The following is a 24,372-nucleotide window of genomic DNA, read 5'->3' on the forward strand; positions in this document are numbered from 1 at the left end:
GTGTGTGTGTGTGTGTGACCTGAATCATTTCGGGTGATGAACGGCTTCTGTATGAGAGGCTGGGTGTGTTCTTGTGCTTTATGGCCAAACAACCTGTGCAGTTTGTCACACAGCGCAGATAGCCACACATGCACACACGCACACACACACACACACACACACACACACACGCGCGCGCACACGCACACACACACACACAGCTGGGCAGGTGATGGCGTGGCACAGATGGCGTGGTACCTACATGTACCGTACTCACACAAAGTCAAAACTTCCACAGACCAAAAGCTTCATGCATTCAAGGCTTCGACTTCACCCCAGATCTTCAGAGGTGAGACAGAAGGAAACTCCAACACAAACCCAAGATGGAGGATGGAGGGAGGGAGGGAGGGGGAGAGAGAGAGAAAGAGAGGGAGAGAGGGAGAGACCCACACACACACACATAATCAGAAATGGAGAGGCATGCAGTCGGAAAGATAGGGAGGGAACAGGCTTATAGAGGGAAAGGGACAAAGGGAGAAATGTGTTTAATGCTGAGTGTGTGTGTGAGTGTGTGGGTGTGTTTGTATTTCTGATGAGGGCCTGGGAGAGGGGAGGCATTAGCAGGTGATGGAACAGACCGAGGTGATTAAGCCAGAGAATGATGGGGAGTGTGTGTGTGTGTGGTGTGTGTGTGTGGTGTGTGTGTAGTGTGTGTGTATACGGATGCCTGCTCACTCAGTCATGAAAGGGAAGCTGAAATTAAGCTGAGATTCTTTCCTGCCCAACAGAACAAAGGCATCTGTCTGTCTGTCTGTCTGTCTGTATATATATGTATATATGTGTATGTAGTGTTTCCTGGTTGTACTAAATTGTGCTTAATCTGGTTAGAATCATAACCGCGCTGCACTAAATAGAATTCAATTCTGTGGGAAACACTGTGTACAGTATGTATATATACACGTGTGTGTGTGTGTGTGTGTGTGTGTGTGTGTGTGTGTGTGTGTGTGTGTGTGTACACATCTGTGAAAGTTTGTGCACGTCTGTGTGAAAGTTTGTGCATGTCGTAGTGGTGTGGACATAGAGTGTATGCATATTCTGTGTGCATATGTGTGTGTGTGCAGTTTGTGTGAATTAGAGTGTTTGCAGTGTGTATGTGTGTGTGTGTGTGTGTGGCTGGTTTGCTTAGGTAATGAGAACAGACTGTTCCTCATTTTAATCCCCTGCACCGCCCCACCCATCTGTATAGAGGTGACTGGCTGACCCCGCTGTCAATCAAGCGGGCAGCGGCTAATGAATAATGTTCTCTTAATCAAACGACAAGCTGGGGACAAGAACATCAATCAGCCACTGTTTCAGGAGCTGCAAGAAGGAGCTGTCAAATCCCAAACTCAAACACAGTCAGACTGATAATCAGTGTGTGTGTGTGTGTGTGTGTGTGTGTGTGTGTGTGTGTGTGTGTGTGTGTGTGTGTGTGTGTGTGTGTGTCTACTGTAATGAATGTCTCAGAAATATCACTGTTAGAAGAACAGATAGAACAATAAGGACCTGGGCAGCTAGTGAGTTCCCACTCAGTAGCCCCGGTAGAGGACATGCAAAGACACATCCCTGCAGGGGTGTGTGTGTGTGTGTGTGGGGGGGGGTTCTAATTACATAATGGCATTGTCATTTTATCTCATGATCATCATTGTATATTTCCCCTTGGTCATCCTTACTTCATTTGTTCGTGTGTTGCTCTTTATGTATGATCATCATTATGAATCAAACACAGTGAGACACAGTGCAGTGGTGTTGGTGTTAGTGGGTCCAGTGGCTGCGCTGGTTTGTATGGAGCTACTGAGCGTCTGTGCACTCTGCACTGCTAAACCAATATCCTGCCGCTGGCTGTCTATCGGTCGCCCCATCTTATCTGATTCAAACCAGCCTGGCTACCTTATTACAGAGAAACACATACAGGACCAGAGCGGGGAGAGCAAACAGAGAGGGACATGGAGAGAGAGAGAGAGAGAGAGAGAGAGAGAGAGAGAGAGAGAGAGAGAGAGAGAGAGAAAGAAAGAGAGAAAGATGGAAAGAGATGGAGAGATAGAAAGATGGAAAGAAAGAAAGAGGGAGAGGTAGATTGATGGAAAAAGAGAGGTGGTGAGAAATATGGAGAGAAGGAGAAAGGTGGAGAGAAAGATGGAGAGAGAGAAGGAGAAAGGGAAAGATAAAGATGGAGAGAGACAAGGAGAAAGGGAGAGAGAAAGATGGAGAGAGAGGAGAAAGGGAGAGGTGGAAAGAAAGAGGCAAGGGGGAGGTGTGTGAAAGAGAAAAATGGAAAGATGAGAGAGAGGGATGAGGACTAGGATTACAGAAAGAGGGAATATGAGAGTACGAGAGAAAGATGAATGGAGAGCGAGAGAGAGAGGGAATTAGTACCCTGATGAGCTTGAACGAGTAAAAACAGAAAGACAAAGACTGAAAGAGAGAGAGAGTGTGTGAGAGAGAGAAAGAAAGTGATGGGGTAGATAGGCAGCTAATGTGGAGATGGTGTGAGAGCAGCCACATGGATCTATAGGACATCAGAGAGAGTGGGGAGGATAATGACCTGTCAATCACACCATAACTCATTAAGGGAGCAGGACTGAAGGTCTCTCATTAACTCCCCATCTCGAGCTCACTTCACACACTGCAGGGCCACACACAAACACACAAAAGATGTATGCAGTGCAGTCACATCATATGCACACACACTCCTCTGTGAAGGAGTTACAGCACAAAAATGCTTGTGTTTCTGTCATCTGCTGGCTGTAAGGTGAGTATTGTCAGACACAGAAGGAGTGTACAAACTGGATGCGAGATAGCCAAAAGTAATTTACTTCAGTGGTGTGCATGTGTGTGTGAGAGAAAGACTAATCTCAATGATCTCATATCTAAATCTGTGTGTGTGTGATGTGCTGCAGGTAACGATGCTGAGTATTGTGTGTGTGCATGTGTGTGTGTGTGCATGTGTGTGTGTGTGACTCTGGCTTGATCGGGTTTGGTGTTCAGAGACACAGACAGTAATTAAAACTTCACCACTCACTGTAATTAACAGTTAGCTAAAGCACGCCTGAGTGTTTCTCTACAAGTAATTACAGATGTTTATTAAAAAGGGCTGCATGCCCCCACACACACACATGTGCACACACACACACTAATTAAAATGGAGATGGAGATCAACCATTAAGTTTATATCTTCAGTCACAGGCTGAAGGAAGAGCAACAAAGCAACAAGGAGTACGTGTGAGTGTGTGTGTGTGACTGTTTGAATGTGCCGTCTGTTTGTATGTGCCACACGTGTGTGAATTGTGCGTGTTTGTATGTATGTGGCATGTGTTTGTATGTGTGTGTGTGTGTGTGCGTACGAGAGCCTTTGTGTGTGTTGTGTTTGTGTGTGTGTGTGTATGACAACAGATTGCCAGAAGTTCAACGCAATCTCAACAAACCTCTACACCTCCGTTCATCATCACAAACACTACAGGCTACTTAAAGTCCATCACCACAAACACTACAGGCTACTTAAAGTCCATCACCACAAACACTACAGGCTACTTAAAGTCCATCACCACAAACACTACAGGCTACTTAAAGTCCATCACCACAAACACTACAGGCTACTTAAAGTTCAGACGGTAGTGGGACCTGCAGAAATGGATGGGGGCCAGGACCAGGCTGCTACACCAGTGACTGTAACAACTTTTTGTTTACACTCAGTCAGAGGAACACTGCAAGGATCTCAAAAATGTAAAAATGGACATTGAATATGGCGGACCTGGATGACTGTTCTGTTCACTCCAAACACTCCGTTCTGTTCACTCCAAACACTCCGTTCTGTTCACTCCAAAAAGGGCTTACTGCTCAGACTCTACCTCCCCTGCTGACTGATTTAGGTCTCTTTTCCTCAGAGTGTAAGGGCATGATGCCATGCGGTCCCTGTTTGTGTTTACAAGTCACTGAGCTGCTAGCCCAAGCTAACCCACGGGGGCATTTCCTGGGGGTGGTGGAGGGCCGGTAGGTACTCACGTTGGCCCCAGCGGCCCGTGCGGGGGTTCAGGTAGTTGGGGTAGAGGCCATTGGGTCGGTCCATCTTGGCCAGCAGCTTGCGTATGTGCATCACCTGCATGGAGAAAGCAGACAGGACCTTAAACAGCCGCTGTCAACAGACTCTGTAGGACAGTCGGCAGGTCAAAAAAAAAAAAACACAAATACATGCAAATATCACACACAGCTGTAAAGACACCCACACACACACGTGCACACACGCACCCACACACACACACACGTTGATAGTCCACTGGTTGAGACTACCACAGCTGTAAACACACCATCTTCCATTCCAAACTTCCATCACTTTTCTAATTGTCTTTGTCTCTCTCACTCTCACACACACACACACACACACACCTACCTTTTGGTAGTAAGCTGGGTTTCCAGTCAGGTAGGTGAGATGAACAAACTCCATGTGCAGCGTGCCAAACTCAGCCAGGATACTGCTGCCAGCAGACGCCCATCCCCAGTTACGGCCCACGCCACTGAGACACACACACACGCGCACACACACGCACACAGAGAGAGAGTGAGAGAGTGAGAGAGAGAGAGATAGATAGAGAGAGAGAGAGAGAGAGAAAAAAAAGCAGTTAAATTACTGTATGCTTAAAAGATCATGCCCTGACAGCCTTGATTGAACAGGTTCCACCCTACAGCCCCAACACCTCAAAATCCCATTCACCCAAACAGTGTCCAGGGTTAAGGAAGTTACCCGCCCTCAAAGCATCAGTATCATCATTACACTACCTTAGAAGATTCTCCCCAGCTCTAAACGCCATGACAACCACAGCATTGCCTGCCCCCCCCCCCCCACCCCTCACTGCCACGATACTCACTTTCCCTTCATCCATCATCCCTTCTGTGTCCATCCATCTTAACTCAATGAGTGCCAAAAACGTAATATTAAGTTTTTAGCTTTTTTTTTTAAATTACAAAACTAGACACTCTAACACACCTTATATGTGATTTGGGAACTCTGTGATGAATCAAATGAAATATATGACGATCGAAAAACTCATTTTATCATAACACGGGTTGCCGCTTTGGTTCGAATCAGTGACGACGATACACGCCAGGTCAAAACCAGGCCATTTTCGTGGGTCTATCACTAGGTGGCAGTCTCGCCAGGTCTTGCTGATCACTTCCCAGAAAGTTTACACAAGTAAGTAACAGGCAACACTTCATATTTCATGAAAGACGTTATATCTCCATTTCTAGAAAAAAAACAGCCGATTTTGATGAAAACTAGCCACTGTTTAGCTTGGGATTTCTCAGGAACAGAGGCGTGTAGAAATACACGGTTTGCACCCAACGAGAGCTTAAAGTCTCACCTTTTAATCGAGCTATTGTATGTGTTCATAGCTATAACACAGAATATGCTGTGGCTGTACAAAAATCATCAACAATGGTCTAGATTGCTGGCACTCTAGGACAAAGCTCCTGAAAACAGCTTGGCATTCAATGAGTTAAGGATACTGCTCCAGCTCACACGGCCGGGCTGTGTGTAGCTGGTCATTAACCTTCTAAGCTCCAGTCATAACAGGGCCTCCTCGCTCTACTGGGGTCTCACAGGGGCCAGTGCAGGGGCCCTGTGTCAGTGGCACTGCTTCATTACATGTGTGGGGGGGGGGCACCATTCATAAGTGGACTGAGTTGGAGTGAATGGATGAATGTAATAACTGCATAATTCCCAATACACACTGCCCGCCCCCCTGCCCACACACACTACAGAGGGATGAATGAAAAAGAAAGAAAGTAAAAAAAAAAAGGTAGAGATAAAAAGGGAGTGTGTAAAAAAAAAAAAAAACAGAAAAAAGGGGAGAGAGAGAGCGAGAGCGAGAAACCAGGAGATAGGGAGTGTGTGTGAGAGAGAAAGACAGAGACAGGCGATGAGCCCATTCTCCCTCCCTCCCTCCTTCCTCTCTGGATTAGAGGAACCTTTACCAGAGCACCTCTCCCCTGCTCCCCATTCATTTCCCTACTAACACCCAATTAACACCCAAAAAGAGTGTGTCAGTTTTTTGGTTTCAAACACACACACACACACAACTCCCTTCACGCTGCCACTTAATGTGTGTTCAACAACGCCCCGGCTCAGTTTAATTGTGCAATTGTCATTTGGCCACTCGCTGGAAATAAAATGATGTGGCCAACTACATTTAGCACAGAAGAGAGCTTAGAGCCCTCCAGACAAGACAGATACACACACACACACACACGTGGGAACGGTTTTAAGAAAGTGAAAGAAAGATAATGGGTAATGGGTTCTTTTGAAGTGAGTGAGTCTTTCTTTGCTCCGTGTTAACGACTTTTTTAGACTGTGTGTGTGTGTGTGTGTGTGTGTGTGTGTGTGTGTGTGTGTGTGAGAGAGTAGACAGAAAACACTAATACTGTTTGCAACACAAAATGGGCCAGGGGTTGGTGACCGTGATGTGTGTGTGATATGTGTGCATCTCAGGATGACAAACACAAACACATGCCTGACAACTGATTAGTGGTATGTGGCTGGTGTGTGTGTTGTTGGTGTTGGTGTGTTGTGGTGCGTGCTGGTGTGTATTCTCCTGGTGTGTGGCCGGTCTGAGGGAAGCAGCTCACCTCTTGAGGTTGACCATGGCCCAGGGGATCCCTGTGGGAGTGTTGAAGGCAGGGAGGAGCTTCTCAGCCAGCTGGACCGCCTTCACTTTAAACACCTACAGAGAGAGAGGGAGAGAGAGGAAGAGAGAGAGAGAGAGAGGAAGAGAGAGTGGGAGAGAGAGGAAGAGGGATGAAGGAGAGAGCGTATTACACCATACCTCACGCAGCCGTTTTTAACAACCTCGCACGTGCATTAATCACATGAAGAACAAGAACAGGCATTATTGAATGTGGAGTTAACACTGCAGACGGGGTAGAAGAGTTCATTGCTGATTATGTTTTGTGTATGTGTGTGTGTGTGTGTGTGTGTTTGCAAGACTTTCAAGACGTTGATGTGACTTGGTGAAGCTGTGAACACTGACTGCAACTGGGTGGGGTGCGGACAGACAAGGGGCTGCAGAGCCACTGAAGGTGACAACTACCACACACTGGAGCTGGCCAATACACCACCAACCACCACCACCACACACACACACACACACACACACACAGAACAGTGTGTGTTTATAGAGGAACAAGAAAAGAGGGAGAGAGAGAAGATAGATGATAGAACAGAGAAGGAATGAGTGTCTCTGTGTGTGTGTGTGTGTGTGTAAGAAGAAGAGTGAACAGAGTCATGGGGGCCCACTGTTGTGTGCATTGAGGGCAACCAGAATAACCTCAGAGAGCTACTAGATAAAAGCCAGAACATGGTGAAGAGAACATGAATAGCACACAACAGATCGCCTTGTGCTGAGGAGAGGGACGGAGCTACACAGGAACAGAGGCAACTAATGAGGCAGCCAGGGACAGAACGGTACGGAGGACAGGAGAGCCAGAGAGAGTAAGGGAGCAGAAGATGGAGAGATAGAGGGAGAGAGTGAGAGAGAGAAGATGGAGAGAGAGAAAGAGAGAAGAGGCAGAGAGTGAAAGAGAGAGAGAGAGAGACGGAGAGCAAACTCAAAATTGCTTTATTAGCATGACTGTTAAGATACAGTGTTGCCAAAGCTTAAAGAAGCAGAGGGTGCAAAGCTAAGACAGAATGAGAGAGAGAGATGGAGAGAGTGAGAGAGAAAGACAGAGGCATAGAGAAAGAGAAAGAGAAAGAAAAAAAAGGGAGAGCGAGAAAGAAGGGAGAGAAAGAGAGAGAGACACTGGGATGCCAAATGAGGGAGTTGTGTAGGAGCAGGAGAAGAATGCACTCTGATTCAACAATGCACCAAATGGAGTGCAGACAGCTACAAGAGGATTGCACATTAAGTCTACACACACACACACACACAGGTTTTCTAAGGCCTACCATTATACTGAATCATCCAAGTGTACATGTGTGTGTATGTGTGTGTGTGTGTTTACGTCTGTGCTTCATCCATTACATCCATGAGTACAAATAGGAACTAATCAAAGTCAAAGTCAAAGTCTGCTTTATTGTCAATTTCTTCACATGTCAAGACATACAAAGAGATCGAAATTGCGTTTCCTACTATCCCACGGTGGAGACAAGACATATTTTACCAATTAGGTCCACAGACAAACATAACATTCAAGTAAACAATATAAAAGAGTAAAAATAAGAAGGCACATACAATGAAGAAATAAGAGCAGCAAAATTTGGTAGAAATTGTGCAATTGTGCATACAGTAGACAGTCAATATAAGTGCAAAAGTCAGGCCAATAAATGGCTGAGGTAGTTTTGTTTGACCTAAGTATGCAAGTGGCATAGTGGTGCAAGTTATGTAAGAGCAGCAGAAGTGTGTCCAGAAGTGTTCAGGACAACAGGACAACAACAACAAGTTGCAAAGTGTGCAAGTGTACAAGTGGAGTAGTGCAAGTGGAGTAGTGCAAGGCAGCCATTGTGGGTCCAAAAGTCCAGGATGTTATGTAGCTGAGGGTAAAGGGGGGAGAGGGGGGAGAAAGTTCAGCATCCTAACAGCCTGGTGTATGAAGCTGTTGGTGAGTCTGGTGGTGCGGGAGCGCAGGCTTCTGTACCTCTTCCCAGAGGGCAGTCTGTCAAACAACCACATTTGGGTGACTTTGCATCACTCACATTTGTGGGGGTGAGGTGGGAGGTGTAAATGTCCTTCAGGGAGGGGAGTGAAGCACCAATAATCCTTCCAGCTGTGTTCACTATGCCTGCAGGGCTTTCCTGTTGTATTCAGTGCAGCTTCAACCCCACACAGCGATACAGCTGGAGAGGATGCTCTCAATGGTGCCTCCTCGGTAGAATGTGGTCATGATGGCTGGTGGAGCACTTGCTCGCCTGAGTTTCCGCAGGGAAGTACAGGCGGCGCTATGAGCTTTCTTCAGCCAGTGATGCAGTGTTGGTGGTCCAGGAGAGGTCTTCACTGATGTGCACCCCCAGGAATTTGGTGCTGCTCACTCTCCACCACAGCACCGTCGATGGTCAGTGGCAGGTGTTGGGTGTGACCCTCCGGAAGTCAACAACAATCTCCTTGGTCTTGCTGACGCTCAGCAGGAGGCTGTTGTCCCTGCACCACGTGGTCAGAAGGTCGCACCTCCAACCTGTATTGAGTCTCGTCAGCCCTTGGTGATGAGACCCACCAGAGTTGTGTCGCCAGCAAATTTCACTATGTGGTTGTTGCTGTAGGCCGTCGCAAGGCAGACATGCATCAAAAGCAGGGTGAAGAGAAGCGGACTGAGCACGCGGCCTTGGGGCCCCCGTGCTCAGTGTGATGCTGCTTGAGATATTGTTGCCAACACGCACTACTTGAGGCCTCTGACAGAGGAAGTCCAGTAGCCAGTTGCAGAGGTAGGTACTGAGTCCCAGTTTGTCAAGTTTGCAGATGAGTTGTTGTGGTATTATGGTGTTGAATGCGAACTGAAGTCTATAAACAGCAATCTCACATATGAGTCTCTTTTTTCCAGGTGGGTGAGGGCTGGGTGGAGGGCAGAGCAGATTGTATCCTCTGTGGACCGTTTGGCTCGGGTATGCAAACTGGAAGGGGTCCAGGGTGGGGGGGGGGGAGAATGGATTTGATGTGTGACATGACAAGCCGCTCAAAAGCACTTCATGATGATGGGGTGTCAGTGCCACGGGCGGTAGTCATTGAAGCAGTTTTCTTCGCCACAGGTATGATGGTGGCAGCTTAGAAACATGATGGGATCGATGGCTTGCTTCAGGGAAGTGTTAAAGATGTCTGAAGACATCCTTAAGCTCCTCAGCGCAGTCCTTCAGCGCATCTAACCTGGGATGTTGTCTGGGCCTGCTGCCTTACGGGTGTTGATAGCAGCAAGTGTCCTCTTCACGCTGTCGGCAGAGAGGCAAAGGGGTTGCTCGTGTGGAGGGGAGGGGTCTCTGTGGGCAAGTGCTGTTTTGTGCTTCCAAAGCGAGCAAAGCGGTTCAGATTGTTGAGCAGAGGGGATGTTGCCCTCACAGCTCTATGGCGCTGGGCTTGTAGTCCCGTGAGGGCCTGAATGCCCCCACATAGGCTTTGTCGCGTCCTGCTGTCTTTGAAGTGGGTGGTTATCTTTGAAAGTGTATTCCTTTTTTTTGCTTCCTTGATGCCACGGATGGGACAGGTTGGCTCCTCGCTGTTCTCATGCCAGCTTCATCCCCAGCTCTGTAGGCTTTGTCTCTGGCCCTCAGCAGCCTGAGAACATTCCCCGTCAGCCATGGCTTCCAGTTAGCCCGAGTGATGATGTCTTGTGTGGGTCACATCATCAATGCACTTTGTGATGTAAGAGGTTACAGTGTCTGTATACTCCTCTATGTCTGTCTGATTGTTGAAAGTGGCTGCCTGCTTAAACATTTCCCAGTCTGTTGTGTCAAAGCAGTCTTGAAGAGCATCAGAGGCTCCCTCAGGCCACACTTTTACCTGCTTGCAAACCGGTTTGTTTGCTTTCACTATTTGTCTGTATGCGGGCATTAGCATTAGAGATGCACCGATTGCAATTTTCTGGGCCGATACCGATTTCCGATTTTTCATAGAGTTTGACCTGCCGATACCGATTTTTTAGCCCCATTCCGATTTCATTTCTTCTAACCATTTTACAGCACACACAATAAATAGTTATTTTCTATCTTTTCTTTGATAGAACATGTTAATATAGACGTGTAATCAACTTATCAATGATGAAATGGCTGTTAAAAAAAAATGGAACCGGTGAGCAGACAGATTCTTTTTCAAGTCTAACTTCAGATGCAGTATCAAATTATGGATTAGCCTAAATTAAGTTATGGAACACCCATTTTATGCTTCTCACATCCAATATCCAACTAAAGATTTAAGAACAATTTTCATGATACATTTGAACATACTACCATGTAACATATTTTCATATGCATTGATGAATTTATGGGAGGGCGAGGGAAAAGTGGTAGCAGCCTAGGCTATCACGCAAACACAGGGGAGAAGTGCTAATAGCGATTAGGTGCTCCACCATATGAAAACAGTGCACGTCTGTTTTGCGGTGAAAAATTAAATCCAAATTCCGGTTAAATGCATCAATTAGGCTATAGAAACTTTCAGAGACGACTGATTCAGTATTCAGGATCATTTTTCTTCATTGTAGGCTACTATGTCAAAAGCAACTTTAACGCTTTGTTTGCCTTTCTAATAGGCTATCGTTTGTTCACTTTCAGACATCCACTTCTCAATCTGCTAGACTAGAGTATTTTAAGGCATAGCCCTAGTGTACGTGCAGTAAATAGTTAGAGTAGCCCCAGTGGAGTAGAACTACTAGGGATCGCTAAACTTTGATTATTTTTAATGTCGCGAGTCGTTTATCTCGTTCAGCAGTCTTGTGGTTCAGCTGTGGGCACGCCAAATAGCGGCAGTGACGGGCGGTGATGGCGATGTTTACGTAGCCTAATGAAGTGACAGCTTAGTAAATTCCACGCCAGTAGGCCAATGGTAAAGCACAGCGTTTGCTGCATAAGACAAACTCAGTAGCCTATTAGCCTTTGTAGGCCCCTACATCCAGCCCTGAGTGTTGGCCTGGTTGCTAGCTTCTTCAAACTTTGCAAACTCAGCTGGGTGTTGTTACAAGTGTAAGTTTTTGACCGGCATAAAATCGGCATAAAATCTCAGACTGACCGGCTGGTCGCCGGTCATGGCCGATCACGTGAAAATCGGCCGATTCCGGTCACCAGCCGATCTATCGGTGCATCTCTAATTAGCATACAGACAAAGAGTGAAAGCAAACAAACCGGTTCGCAAGCAGGTAAAAAAAAGTGGCCTTTAGGAGCCTCTGATGCTCTTCAAGACTGCTTTGAACAACAGAAGTCTAAAACAAGCTAGCGAGTGTGTTTAAGCTCTGGTAAGCCCTGTGCGAGAACACAAATTGTGTGTGTCTGTGTGTACATGTGTGTGTGTATTTTCAGAGAATGAGCGAGAGCTTGTGTGTGTGTGTGTGTGTGTGTGTGTGTGTGTGTGTGTGTGTGTGTATGTGTGTGTGTGTGTTGTGTGTGTGTCCATCTGCAGATCCTTGCCTGGCCTTCCCCGCGAGTGCATGCATGCCTGTGGTCTGTATAGAGCAGTAGCATCCCACACTGGCTGTTAGCAGCCTTGGCGGCTGCACAAAGAGCTCTTAACAGATTGCTCCGGCAGGCCGGAGGAGTCCCAAAGCAGAGACCTGCCGTCAGACAGCGCCTTCCAGCCCACCAGCCAGCAAGCCCGCGCCCCTAAGTACAGCGCTGGAGGGCGGCTAATGCGGTTTAGACTGCGTTTGGGACGCAGCCCGAGACACGCTGCAGAACAACAGCGGTAGAGCTGAGGCCCCAACACGTCGGACGTGAGTCATGCTGGTGTACGCGCTCGCAAGCGCCATCACAGCTGGCTGCAACAGGGATCCTCTAGGCTTTATGTGCATGGAGGGAGAGATGGAGAGAGAGAGAGAGAGATGGAGGGAGATGGAGAGAGGGAGAGGAAGAGAGAGACAGTGGGGGAGGAGAAAGAGAGAGAGAGAGAGAGGGGAGAGGAGGAGAGAGAGAGAGAGAGAGAGAGAGGACTGGGGGTGCTGGTACATTAAAGAACAGTCACAGTGCTCCCAATGGGAGAAGTGCTATATGGACAGGATATCTTTTCCGGAAAGAGACAGAGCGGGAGAGGGAGAGAGAATATGTGTGTGTGGGAGAGATAAGGTGCTTGTTCACCTGTGGAGTTTCAATATGTGCAAATGTGTGTGTACCCGAGTAACTACATTTGCCTGTGTGAGTGCAGTTGCGGCAGGTGTGTAACAGAATAAGGGCTCTGAAGCCGACAGATGCTGGAAGGAAACACACACACACAAATAATAATCCCCTACAAGAAAAGATACCTTTATGTGCTATCAGCTCAGGGTCTCGCCAAAACAGTTGTTTGTAAAGATTATATTAAAAATCTGAGCACAAATGAAACACCTTGCTGGAAGACTAGATGGAGAGAGAGAGAGAGAGAGAGAGAGAGAGAGAACAAGAGGTGAAGGAAAGAAGAGTTATGGGGGGAAAAGGATGGAGAGATGGGACACAAACAACGGTGGGTTGGGAGACATGTTTTAAAAGGCAGCCAGCTAAAAGAGGAAGGCAGGCACAATGCGAGTGAGGGAGAGAGAGAGAGAGACTGAAAGAGAGAGAGAGAGAGAGAGAGATGGAGAACAAAGACACTGGTAAACAAATCAGACAGACAGAGAGCAAGCACAGCGCCCGTAAAGGAGGAGAGCAGGAGAGGGGGGATGAAGATGGAGGACGTGAGCGAGAGGGAGAGGAGAGCAGGAGAGGGGGGATGAAGATGGAGGACGTGAGCGAGAGGGACTCCACATCTTTCCCTCCTCTTCACATGGCCATCGCTTTGGCAACACTGGCAAACAGTCATAATGCGAGAAATTCCCGCATACACTTTTACAGCCTGTCTGATGACGTTAATATAGCCTAATCATTAAGTGGCGTGAATCACGGTGCTATTGACGGACTGATCAACTACCGAAGTTGAATTGAACATAGCCTCATGCAGGCGCACACACACGGAGAGAGAGAGAGAGAGAGAGAGAACCACTTTGCGCTTACGCAAATAGGCTACGCTACCATGGCAAACTTTAACATCTGGAAAGAGCTCCTTGGTAATTATCCTGCTAGCTCAGTCAGGTCACGTCAACACTTGATCCCAGAAAGATTGTCTTCGACATGTTAGTTTTTCAACATTTATTGTATCTAATGACATAGAAAACATAATGATTTGCATACACATACCGCACTGTGCACAACTTTTATTCACTAGCGACTATAGCCTAAAACCGTCAGGTTGAAGGGGGCTAATTACTCCATAGAATTAATCTCCGTATTTTCTTAAAGTGACAGGCACTCAATTACACCTACTCATCAGCAATGTGCACTCAATTGGACCTACACACACATTAAAAGATATGCCTAAGTGTTATAGGTTAAACGTCAATATGAGGCATTCAAATTACTAAATATGTTTAGCTACTAGTAATTACTAGTAAAATGCTATACTTTTTAAAAAATGCATTATTAAATAAATACACTCTATATGAATTCAAAAATATATGATAGAAACATATCACATAAGCTATCATTTTCAGTGTGTGTTTGTGTGTGTGGAGAGAGTCAAGCAGAATCTAGGATGTCCACTGTTGTGAATGATCCCACTACAGTATATATTACTGATGACGTCAGGGTGATGGGGGCCCCAAAATCAAACACTTTTTTTAAAAAAAGTATCAAGTATTGAAATCGCAATTCTTGACTTGGTATCAGAATCGACTCCCCCTCCCCCCCAAATTGTGTAAATCCCCCCTACATGAATAACCTAAGGGGGGAATTCCCCCCCATTTTGAAAAATGAATTTTAAGCCCTGTGAGCAGATGAAAAGCTTCACTTACACACACACACAGAGAGAGAGAGAGAGAGAGAGAGAGAGGGGGGGGAAAGGAGTGAGAGTGTGTACTGTAAGAAAGGAAGATGATCCTGTTAGTTCACATGCGAGTTGACAGTCTAACTTCACTGTCATCAACACGGCATAAACATCAGACTCCACAGCACAGAGAAGGAGTGAGAGAGAGAGAGGAGAGGGAGAGACAGGGAGAGAGAGAGAGACAGAGAGTGAGAGAGACAGAGACAGAGAGAGAGATGGGTGAGATGGGTGAGAGATGATCCTATTGGTCTCAGGGGTCGACTGTTAAACGTGAATTAAAGCGCTCCTGCACCCTGGGCCACATGCCTGCCAGTCAACCTTCGTGTGTGTGTGTGTGTTAAGAGAGATAGATTCGCTTCATCTCATTATACTAATATGACTGAGGCGGGGGGGTGAGGGGCTAGTTTCATAGAAGCACCATCAAACCAAGCATCCGTGTCCTCAACCATGAGGCGACTTCCGCCCTGTCCCTGGAGGACTGCAGATCAGCAGGTGGCCCTCGTTTGTGGTTTGGGCTCAGTGTACGGTTGACCAACATGGCCACCAGTGTCAACAGCAGTTGGGTTTGCATGTGTATCTCTGCGTGTGCATCTCCGGGTGGTTGAGTGCAGAGGTGGGACCAAGTCACTGTTTGGCAAGTCACAAGTAAGTCTCAAGTCTAAGCAGTCAAGTCCAAGTCAAGTCCCAAGTAAATACAGAGAAGGGCAAGTCGAGTCCAAGTCCAAGTCACCTCAAAGCCAAGTCGAGTCTAAGTCCAAGTCCCAATCTTTTTCAAGTCCTGAACAAGTCATCAGGTGCTCTTCACTTAATAATGCCATTATTAGACTATCGATCATAATTTTAACACATCAATCTAATCTACAGTAATTTTTTTTATAAATACAGATTAAAATATGTTCAATGGTTTTGTCTTGAAATCTTTTATATATATGCATCGCATACCTGTGTAATATGATGAGCATCCCTGAGTAATCTGTGCGAAAACGGATAGCTACAAGACACTCAGAGCAGCAAATATATATTGTTTTTCCAAATTGCGGTGTCCACTGTAAGGATGAGTAATAATTTGACTGATTGCATTTCACTGTGCTAGGCCACAGATTTGCCTGCAATCAATTTATTAGGCTGTCTGCCAGTGGCGACTCATAAGGGAAGGCAAGGTCATGGTTAATGATTACAATAAATGGTGACGAGAAGAATCGTCACATAGGCTACATTAGTAAATTGCTGCGGTTAAATATTTTATGTTTTTATTAGGGCTGTCAAACGATTAAAAAAAGAACTAATTAATCTCATATTTTGAAATTAATTAATCTATATTAATTGCGATTAAAAAGTACATTTTCTCACTAAAGACTAAAGCTTCTTATATGGCATATTAAATAGAGCATAAATCACAATATTACTGAGTAACCACAAAGGTAAAAGTAAAACACTTCTATTTATTTAAAGGATAATAATGACAAAGTAATTTTGTTTTAAAGTATTCATTTCTTACATACTATACATGTGATGCTGTTTAACTCATTTGTAAAAGGTGCACTGTCACTTTAAGCCCATTGTGTGCCACTGTCCACACGTTCTCCTAATGATGTTTTTTTACCAGCTCCATTCAAATATAGCTATGGCTAGTCCACAAACTCAAACATTGTTTGTGCCACATGTATAGCACAATATTAACAACGATACGCATGATATTAAGTTGGCACAAACAGCTTTCATTCCTTTGGAAATAAAAGCATGTAATGACATTTTCTGTTTGCAATTAAAAGTGAATTATGAGCCTGGTATAGCCAGTAGCCACCTAGCTACGTGGAATGTGTTTCAATCGGCATAATATCATGTGCTTCATGTAAACGAATTATTGAAGACTTCAAGACTCACCAGTTCCATTACACAAAAGCAAAGACAACTCTTCATATTCTTGTCCATTTGCAGCCTGTCAAAGTGCCCTGGCTCTCACAGTTTATAACAGTAGTGAGTACCAGATAAATCCGCAATTTCCTCTAATCTAGTCTTTGTTTCCTTCATGATTTCCCTTCATAGGCCCACGTTTCTATCCCTTTTTGTGCTGGCTGGAGACGCCGTTCTCAATTAAATGGAGTAGGCCGCTAGCATACGTTCAAGTTGGATCATCGTTATGTAACATGCTGTTGATACATTTTGACATTGTAAACGTTCTCTAACAAAAATGCAAATCAGTTTGCAGTAAAGCTAATATTTATTTATTATTGGTCCTTCCTCTGTCTCTTGGTGCCCTACACACAGTGCATGATGCGTGGTGGTAACAGCAGCACTGATCACTGTGCTCTGCCTGTTTGTGTCCACTATGTGTATTTTGTTTTTTTTAGCTTTGCGAGGTGAAAGCATCTCTGGGGTGACTGGTCCACGATCAGGAAATTCATTTTTTTTACTTCGAGACCTGTCAAGTCATTTCAAGTTAAAGAGGCAAAGTCGAGTCAAGTCTCGAAGTGAATAGTATTCAAGTCCAAGTCGAAGTGCAAGTCATGCCGAATTTTATCAAGTCGAAGTCTGAAGTCATTAAAATCATGACTCGAGTCTGACTCGAGTCCAAGTCATGTGACTCGAGTCCACATGTCTGGTTGAGTGTGCGTTCATCATGTTTGCCTCCCAGGCTGCCACAACAAACAAGAGGGCGTGGCTCTGTCTGGACTCCTGCCCATCACTGCTCCTGTTCACCTGTCTCCGTCTGTCTGTCTGTCTGTCTGTCTGTCTGTCTGTCTGTCTGTCTGTCTGTCTGTCTGTCTGTCTGTCTGTCTGTCTGTCTGTCTGTCTGTCTGTCTGTCTGTCTGTCTGTCTGTCTGTCTGTCTGTCTGTCTGTCTGTCTTTCTGTCTAGATAGGCCTACTGTCAAATCCATGCTTAAAAGCTGGTGTCTGTTTCTCTCTGTCTCTTCCTGTCTGTCGGGCATGGTGCGGGGGTTGGCTCAGGTGTGTCAGCCTGTTGGCAGTTGGCGGTGGTGCTGCGGCTGGTTTGATGGCTCTGTGTTTGACATGGGCAGACAGAGTGAAGCACGCCTCAGTCTGACAGCCAAAAGATGGATCTCCCTCTCTCGCTCTCTGCTACAACCAAAGGAAAGAGTGTAGCGCACACACAGACACAGACTCTCTCTCTCTGACACACACACACACAAGCAGACATACTTTCGTTTCTTACACACACACAGAAAAACACACTCACTCTCTCTCTCTCTTACTTACACATGCAAACACACACCCACTCTGCTCCCAGATCTCTCTCTCTCTCTCTCTCATGCAGATGAAGAGAGCAAATGAAATGAAGCAGGAAAAGATATCAGTGTCTCGCGTCCTATCAGTCTCGTCATCACTCGCCCACCAACAATCCAATCCTCTTCTCCTTCCCTCCTCCCCTCCCTGTCCCTCGCTCAATCTTTCACTCTCTTCCTCTCTTTCAATTCATTTGTCCTTCACCAGACTTCCCTCCATCTCTCTTTGGCTCCTGTTCTCTCTCCCTCCCTCTCTCTACTGATTGTGCAGCCTTGTTGAACTCGTGTCATTATCTGATGTCCCCGGCTCCAATACTGCCCTCCCCTCCTTTATGAATAAACACAAACACACACACACACCTTATCTGTACCAGTAGAGCCTCTCCTGTATCGACATCTCCCCTTTCCTCCCTCTCTCCCTTCACCTCAGACCCCCTTCCTGCTACCTTTCCAGAAACTTCTCCCATCTTCCACATGCTCTCTCTTCATCTGGAACAGTGTCTCTGAGTCCCTCTGTTTTCTCTTTTGTTTTCTTTACCTCCTGTGTCCCATCTTTCCCACGATGCACCTGCTGTGAGCATCATCAGAAAAACATGAGAGGCAGGGGACTCTTCCCCTATCACCGTCGTCAGGGGGATACCTGTTGCCCTGGGCTACGGCTCTACCTCCTTATCAACCCCTTGAGGACACGTCCCCACGGCGACAGTTGGAGATAATGAATTTGTGGTCGACGGTGATGAGGTGTTTATCAGAGGTGACCGTCTGTGTGTGTGTGTGTGTGTGTGTGTGTGTGTGTGTGTGTGTGTGTGTGTGTGTGCTAGGAGGGAGGGGTCTAAGGGAAAACACAGAGAAAGGAGGAGGGGAAAGGATAAGGGGAGAGAAGAGAGACGGAGAGGAAGAAAGAGGGGGAAACAGAGAGAGAGGGAGAGAGAGGGAGAAAGAGGGGGAAACAGAGAGAGAGGGAGAGAGAGAGGGAGAAAGAGGGGAACAGAGAGAGAGGGAGAAAGAGGGGGGGCAGATATCGCAGATATGATGAGGGAAAACAAAAGTTGAGGAGAGGAAGAGGAAAAGGAAGGAGAGGATGAAGGAGAAAGAAGAGAACTAGACGGCGGAGTAAACATCATCCATCATGGATGGGGTGAGGAGGGGGCATATGAGTGTGTGTGAGTGTGTGTGTATGGGATACAGATAACCTGAGGGCCTACAAATAACATTGCACAGACAAGGACACAGGGCCATACATACATCCATTCACAGTAACAGTACTTTCACTCTCTCTCTCTCTCTCTCTCTCTCACGCGCGCGCGACATGACGACGCGACGCGACGCGACGCATCGCACGCACGCAGTGGAGGTGTGTGTCCTCCTGCGGGACTAAGGACTGATGGCATCTCATCCATCAGGCGTAGAGTTACAGTCTGTACTGAGCAGCTTTGTCAGGGACTTGAGTGGCAGGACAGAAGGGGCATGAAATTATTCGGTGTGTGTGTGTGTGTGACAGTGAAAAAGAGCTAGAGCGGTCAAATGTGCAACACAGAATAAGACAAAAGTGAGCAAATACATGGGTTTGGTGTGTGAGTGGCAACGGATACCCTGTCTCTGCTGAATAACTATAACTGAAGCTAAGCAGATGTGTGCTTGGTTAGAACTTGGATGGGAGATCTCCTTGGAAAACAAAGTTGCGTGGTGCGTGGGTGGCTAGTAGGTGGCACTCTTCCCTCTGGCCAAAAAATGCCCCCAATGCCCCAGTGCAGTAATAATAATAATAATAATAATAATAATAATAATAATACATTTTATTTAAAGCGCCTTTCAAGTAACCCAAGGACAAGGACACTCTTACTGTACAATAAGAGAAAAGGATACAGACATAAGAGTAGCATAGAGTAGCAGTATAAAAGACAACATAGACATAAAAGCAACATATACAGGGACAGTATAAATAGACAGTACACTAAGTAAAACACACTATACATTCAGCAGAAGACAGACATTGCCAACAAAAGTAGAATAAAATAAAATAAAACAGTAAGAGGAGCAAGTGGGATGGAGGAGGCATGGTTATGAGTAGGAAGGAAAAGCAAGAGTGAAAAGTTGAGTTTTTAACATGGATTTAAAGCTGGAAAGGGAAATGCTTTGACGTAGTGCAAGTGGGAGGGAGTTCCTTGGTAAGGGGTCAGGAGGCTTGAAAGATAAGATGGTGCAAGATTATGTTGTGCTTTGAAGACAAGAAGGATGATTTTGTAGTTGATGGAGGATGGGAGTGATATGTTGCCAGGGCCTGGTACGGGTGAGAACTCTTGCAGAGGAATTTTGCATTGTAGCCTGTCTAATCTCTTTGCTGAGACAACAAAGAGCATGGCACTACAGTAGTCAAGTCTAGAGGTTCTGAAAGCATGAATGAGTGTCTCAGCAGTGGTGGGGTTAAGGGACGGGCAGAGTTTAGAAATGTTTTTGAGGTGGAAGAAGGCTGTTTTAGTGATGTATTTGATGTGAGAGTCAAAGGAAAGGGTAGAGTCAATTATGACACCAAGGTTTTAGACTTCAGAGGTAGTGGTGGTGAAGTAACCAGGGATGGATAACTGTGATTGTTCCAGCTTTTTCAGTACAGATGGTGTGGCAATGAGTATGGCTTCTGTCTTGTCATGGTTTAATTTGAGAAAGTTTTGTGTCATCCAGTTGCTTATGGCATTGAGACAGGTGATCAGATTGGAGGGAGGGTGTGTGTGTGTGTGTGTGTGGGAGGGCTTAGTGTGAATATAGATTTGGACCTGAAATGACCTATGGAGACAAACTGTTCCCTAGCTGTGAGATATGACCTAAACCAGGAGAGTGGAGTGCCAGTAATACCCAAGTGTTTCCAACCTGGTGAGCAGTGTGTTGTGACAGACCGTGTCAAAGGCAGCTGTAAGGTCCAGCAGTAATAAAATGCTGACATGGCCTGTATCAGCCGCAAGGAGTAGGTCATTTGTGACCTTGACCAGGGACGTCTCAGTGCTGTGCTGAGACCTAAAACCAGACTGAAACTCTTTCCCATAGGGCATGAGCAGTCAGGTGTTCTTGGAGTTGTGTGGCTACAGTGCACTCAAGGAGTTTGGAAATAAATGGCAGGTTGGAGATGGGACGGTAGTTTTTGAGATCATCAGTAGCTGCTCCAGTGATGGGGACACGGTGCTGTAGGAGATACTATTCTTCAAATGAGACATTAAACTGAGGTTCTGAGTCACTGTGGTCATGAAAGATCCAATGGCACTTATCGCAAAGAGTGGGGGGTCCCCCAGTGTCCTGGCTAAATCCCCCTAATCATCTCCCAGTGTAATTGGCTTCTTCATTCATTCCCTTACTGTTCACCTTAAGATGGTGTGTGGAAAGCGTTCTGGTGCAAAATGGCTGACATGCATCACTCAGCTGGGTGCTACACATTGGTGGTGGTTAGTGAGGTACCTCCTGTAAAGCCCATTGGGGGCCTTAATGTGCTGTATCAATGCAAGTTGTTGTTGTGTTGAGTAGTGTTGCACGGTGCACCGATACTACAAAAGTATCGCAATACCCTGAAATTAAAAATGTCACAATGGCTAATTTTATTAGTATCGATACTTTTGAGAATGACCGTGTTCTTTTGAAGTAACATGAGTGTGCACAAGGCATGCTTCTAGCGCCTCCTCCCCTAACCTATGGCTGTGAGTCATTTCTCCTCACACACACGTAGCCTAAGCGCAGCTGTCGTGCTATAAACAGCGAGACATAGCTGCTAGTACAAGTGATGCTATGGTAACACATAATAATAGGCTATATTATTTTTTTTTTGTTAAGTTTATTAGCTGGTTTGATGTTCATTGAGTTCAATGCAAATCGAACCAGCTAATAGGCTAACTGAAAAATACACCATGCAAATCTCTAGGTATGGTGAAGGGTATGTGGTGATCTGGGGCTATTTTCATTCCAAAGGCCAAGGGGACTTTATCAGGATGCATAGTATCCTGGATCCATGAAATAAGTGGCCTCTAAAAGTAAAAAATCTGCCTGCCTCTATGGGAATTTAACATAGGAGTCAAAAACTTATTACCCCTGTATTTTAAGGAAGAACATTTATTTACGATACATTCTTCATTCACTAAAATTGGTGTTTTTTTTACTAATTTTTTAAATTTAGGCATTAAGATCAATTTCTAACAGATTCTTTTATATTCCTCTTTTTAGTCAACTTCAGCATGGGTTCAAATACTTATTATCCCCACTGTATGTGCAACTTTTATCCACTAGACTAAAACCGTGACAGGCACTCAATTACACCTACACATCACCAATGTGCACTCAATTAGACCTACACACCACATTAAAAGATATGCCTAAGTGTAATAGTTTAAAAATAGTTAAATAGTTAAATAGTTAAAGTTTTAAATTGCTAAATATATTTACTAGTAATTATGCAGAATATATGAAATATGACATAAGCCATCATTTTCCATGAGTCAAGCAGAATCTGGGATGGCCATTGGTGTGAATGATTACACTACAGTATATTCAATATTACTGATGATTAGGTCAAGGTGGTGGGGCCCCCAAATCAAATACATTTTTTAAAAAGCAATTCTTGGTATCGGTATCGAAACATTAATTTTGGTATCATGACAACACTAGTGTTGAGTGTGTATCTGTGTCCTTCTCATGGATTTACATCCATGTGGTGGACTCTTAGTGACTGTTAGTCACTAGTGTAGCACACACACACACACACACACACACACAGATGTGTTCTTACCTCCTGTCCAGACAGATAGTATGCAGCCAACAGTCCTCCGATGAAGCGGATGTTGACCTCAAACACGGACACTTCTGCATTCTGGAAGAAAGGAGGCAACATAAATATTTATACTAGAAGAGCAAAACACACAGAACACAAACGCATCTAAGATTACAACACCCACCCAACACACACATCCCTGGAGACCAATAGAAATGTGTGTATGTGTGTGTGTGTGTGTGTTATCTCCAAGCGCTCTCCTTTTAAAGCCTCTCATTTCACCTCAAGACTGACATTGATTATTAAGTGCAGTGAGGGTGCACATAAAAGGTAAAATCTACAGCAGAATGCTACACTGGACTGTGTGTGTGTGTGCGTAGGGCAGTTCTGTCACTCCTGTTCCCACTCTGATGGACGGGCACTGAGAGCACATAAAGCCTCGTCATCATCCATCACCAGAGTTTGCCCTTTCTCCCTCCCTCACACACACACACCTACCTTTCTCATAGCCATTAAGGATAGACACACTGCACTACATTGTCACTAAGCCATTTAGAGGTAACACACACACACACACACACAGACAAACAGACAGAGACACACACACACTCTTTGTTTGATGTGTATGTGAGCAACAGAAAGCACCGGAGTAATTTGGCAGCAAATTGACTTGCAGAAATGCAGTATTTTGTTGTCAAACACACACACACTTACACACAGACTTTCTAAAACATACACATGCCAAATCATATGCATTAAAACCAATCTTGCCGACTTGAAAAGCAAACCCATACACCCAATCACACTCTGTAATAACATGGCATCTTACAGGAGCCTGCTTTGCACACCAGTCTGTTGTTAGATGAGCTTTATGAAAAGCCCACAGCTGCTGGAGAGCTGCGGCCGGCGCTTTTAAATGGACCCCATTCCTCAACGTCAGCTCCAATCAGCGTTATTAAGCGACGCTCCGCTCCTCTCAAAATCACTTAGAGGACTTCAGCCCTACGCATTAATTCCACTTAATCCCCATAGGTACGATACATACTGCATTACGCCTGCCAGGTGTATTAATTCAGGTGTGTGTGTGTGTGTCTAATGCATGTGTGTGCTGAAACAGGGATTGCATGTGTGTGTGCATGTGTGTAAGCAATGTATGCTATGTGTGTACCTTGTGTGTGTTTGTGTCTGATGGGCAACATGTATGTGTGTGTGTGTGTGTGTCAGGTCTGACGTCTTAATTCTGATGCAGTATCCGTAGAGGCGGCAGCATTGCTAACCGGCTTTAAATATCTGAACAGGTTAACTAGGGTGACTAATCCAGACAGAGGTCAGAGGTCATTCATCACAACAGAAGGAGAGGAAGGAAGGATGGAAACTAGGTAAAGGCCTGAGAGGACAAGCAGGGAAAAGAGGGATGAGAGAAGAGGGCTACAGAGAGGAAGAGAGAGACAGAATAGACACCAGGAGAAAGAGGCAAGGAGAGAAAGGAGAGAAAAAGAGGGAGGAAAAATGGAATGTTTTAAGAAAGGGATAGATGGAGGGAGAGAGAGAACAGGGGGACAGAGAGCAGGGGGGTGGAGTTGGGGTGTGATGAAAGAGCAAAAGCGAAAAGAGGACAGATGAAGGGATGTGCTGAGAGGGAGAGAGAAGGGGAGAGAGACGGGGTATATATGTGAGCAATATGTATATGGGCAGGGTAGGAGGGGGGCATATATGTGAGCAATATGTATATGGGCAGGGTAGGAGGAGGAGGAAGGGCATATGTGAACAATATGTATATGTATAGGGGCAGGGAGAGGGGGGTATATATGTGAGCAATATGTATATGGGCAGGGTAGGAGGGGGGGGGCATAT

General features: G+C 45.6%; 1 protein-coding gene across 1 annotated transcript in view; it reads right to left on the reverse strand.

Annotated features, from left to right (window-relative positions):
- man1a2 (mannosidase, alpha, class 1A, member 2) overlaps positions 1–24,372 on the reverse strand; it is a 104,821-nt gene that overhangs the window by 11,922 nt on the left and 68,527 nt on the right. The window contains 4 exon segments of the mRNA XM_048238802.1: positions 4,021–4,114; positions 4,406–4,529; positions 6,640–6,734; positions 22,537–22,617. Coding sequence (XP_048094759.1) covers positions 4,021–4,114; positions 4,406–4,529; positions 6,640–6,734; positions 22,537–22,617 — 394 coding nt within the window.

The sequence above is a fragment of the Alosa alosa genome, chromosome 3 (assembly GCF_017589495.1).
Source record: "Alosa alosa isolate M-15738 ecotype Scorff River chromosome 3, AALO_Geno_1.1, whole genome shotgun sequence".
Taxonomy (NCBI): domain Eukaryota; kingdom Metazoa; phylum Chordata; class Actinopteri; order Clupeiformes; family Clupeidae; genus Alosa; species Alosa alosa.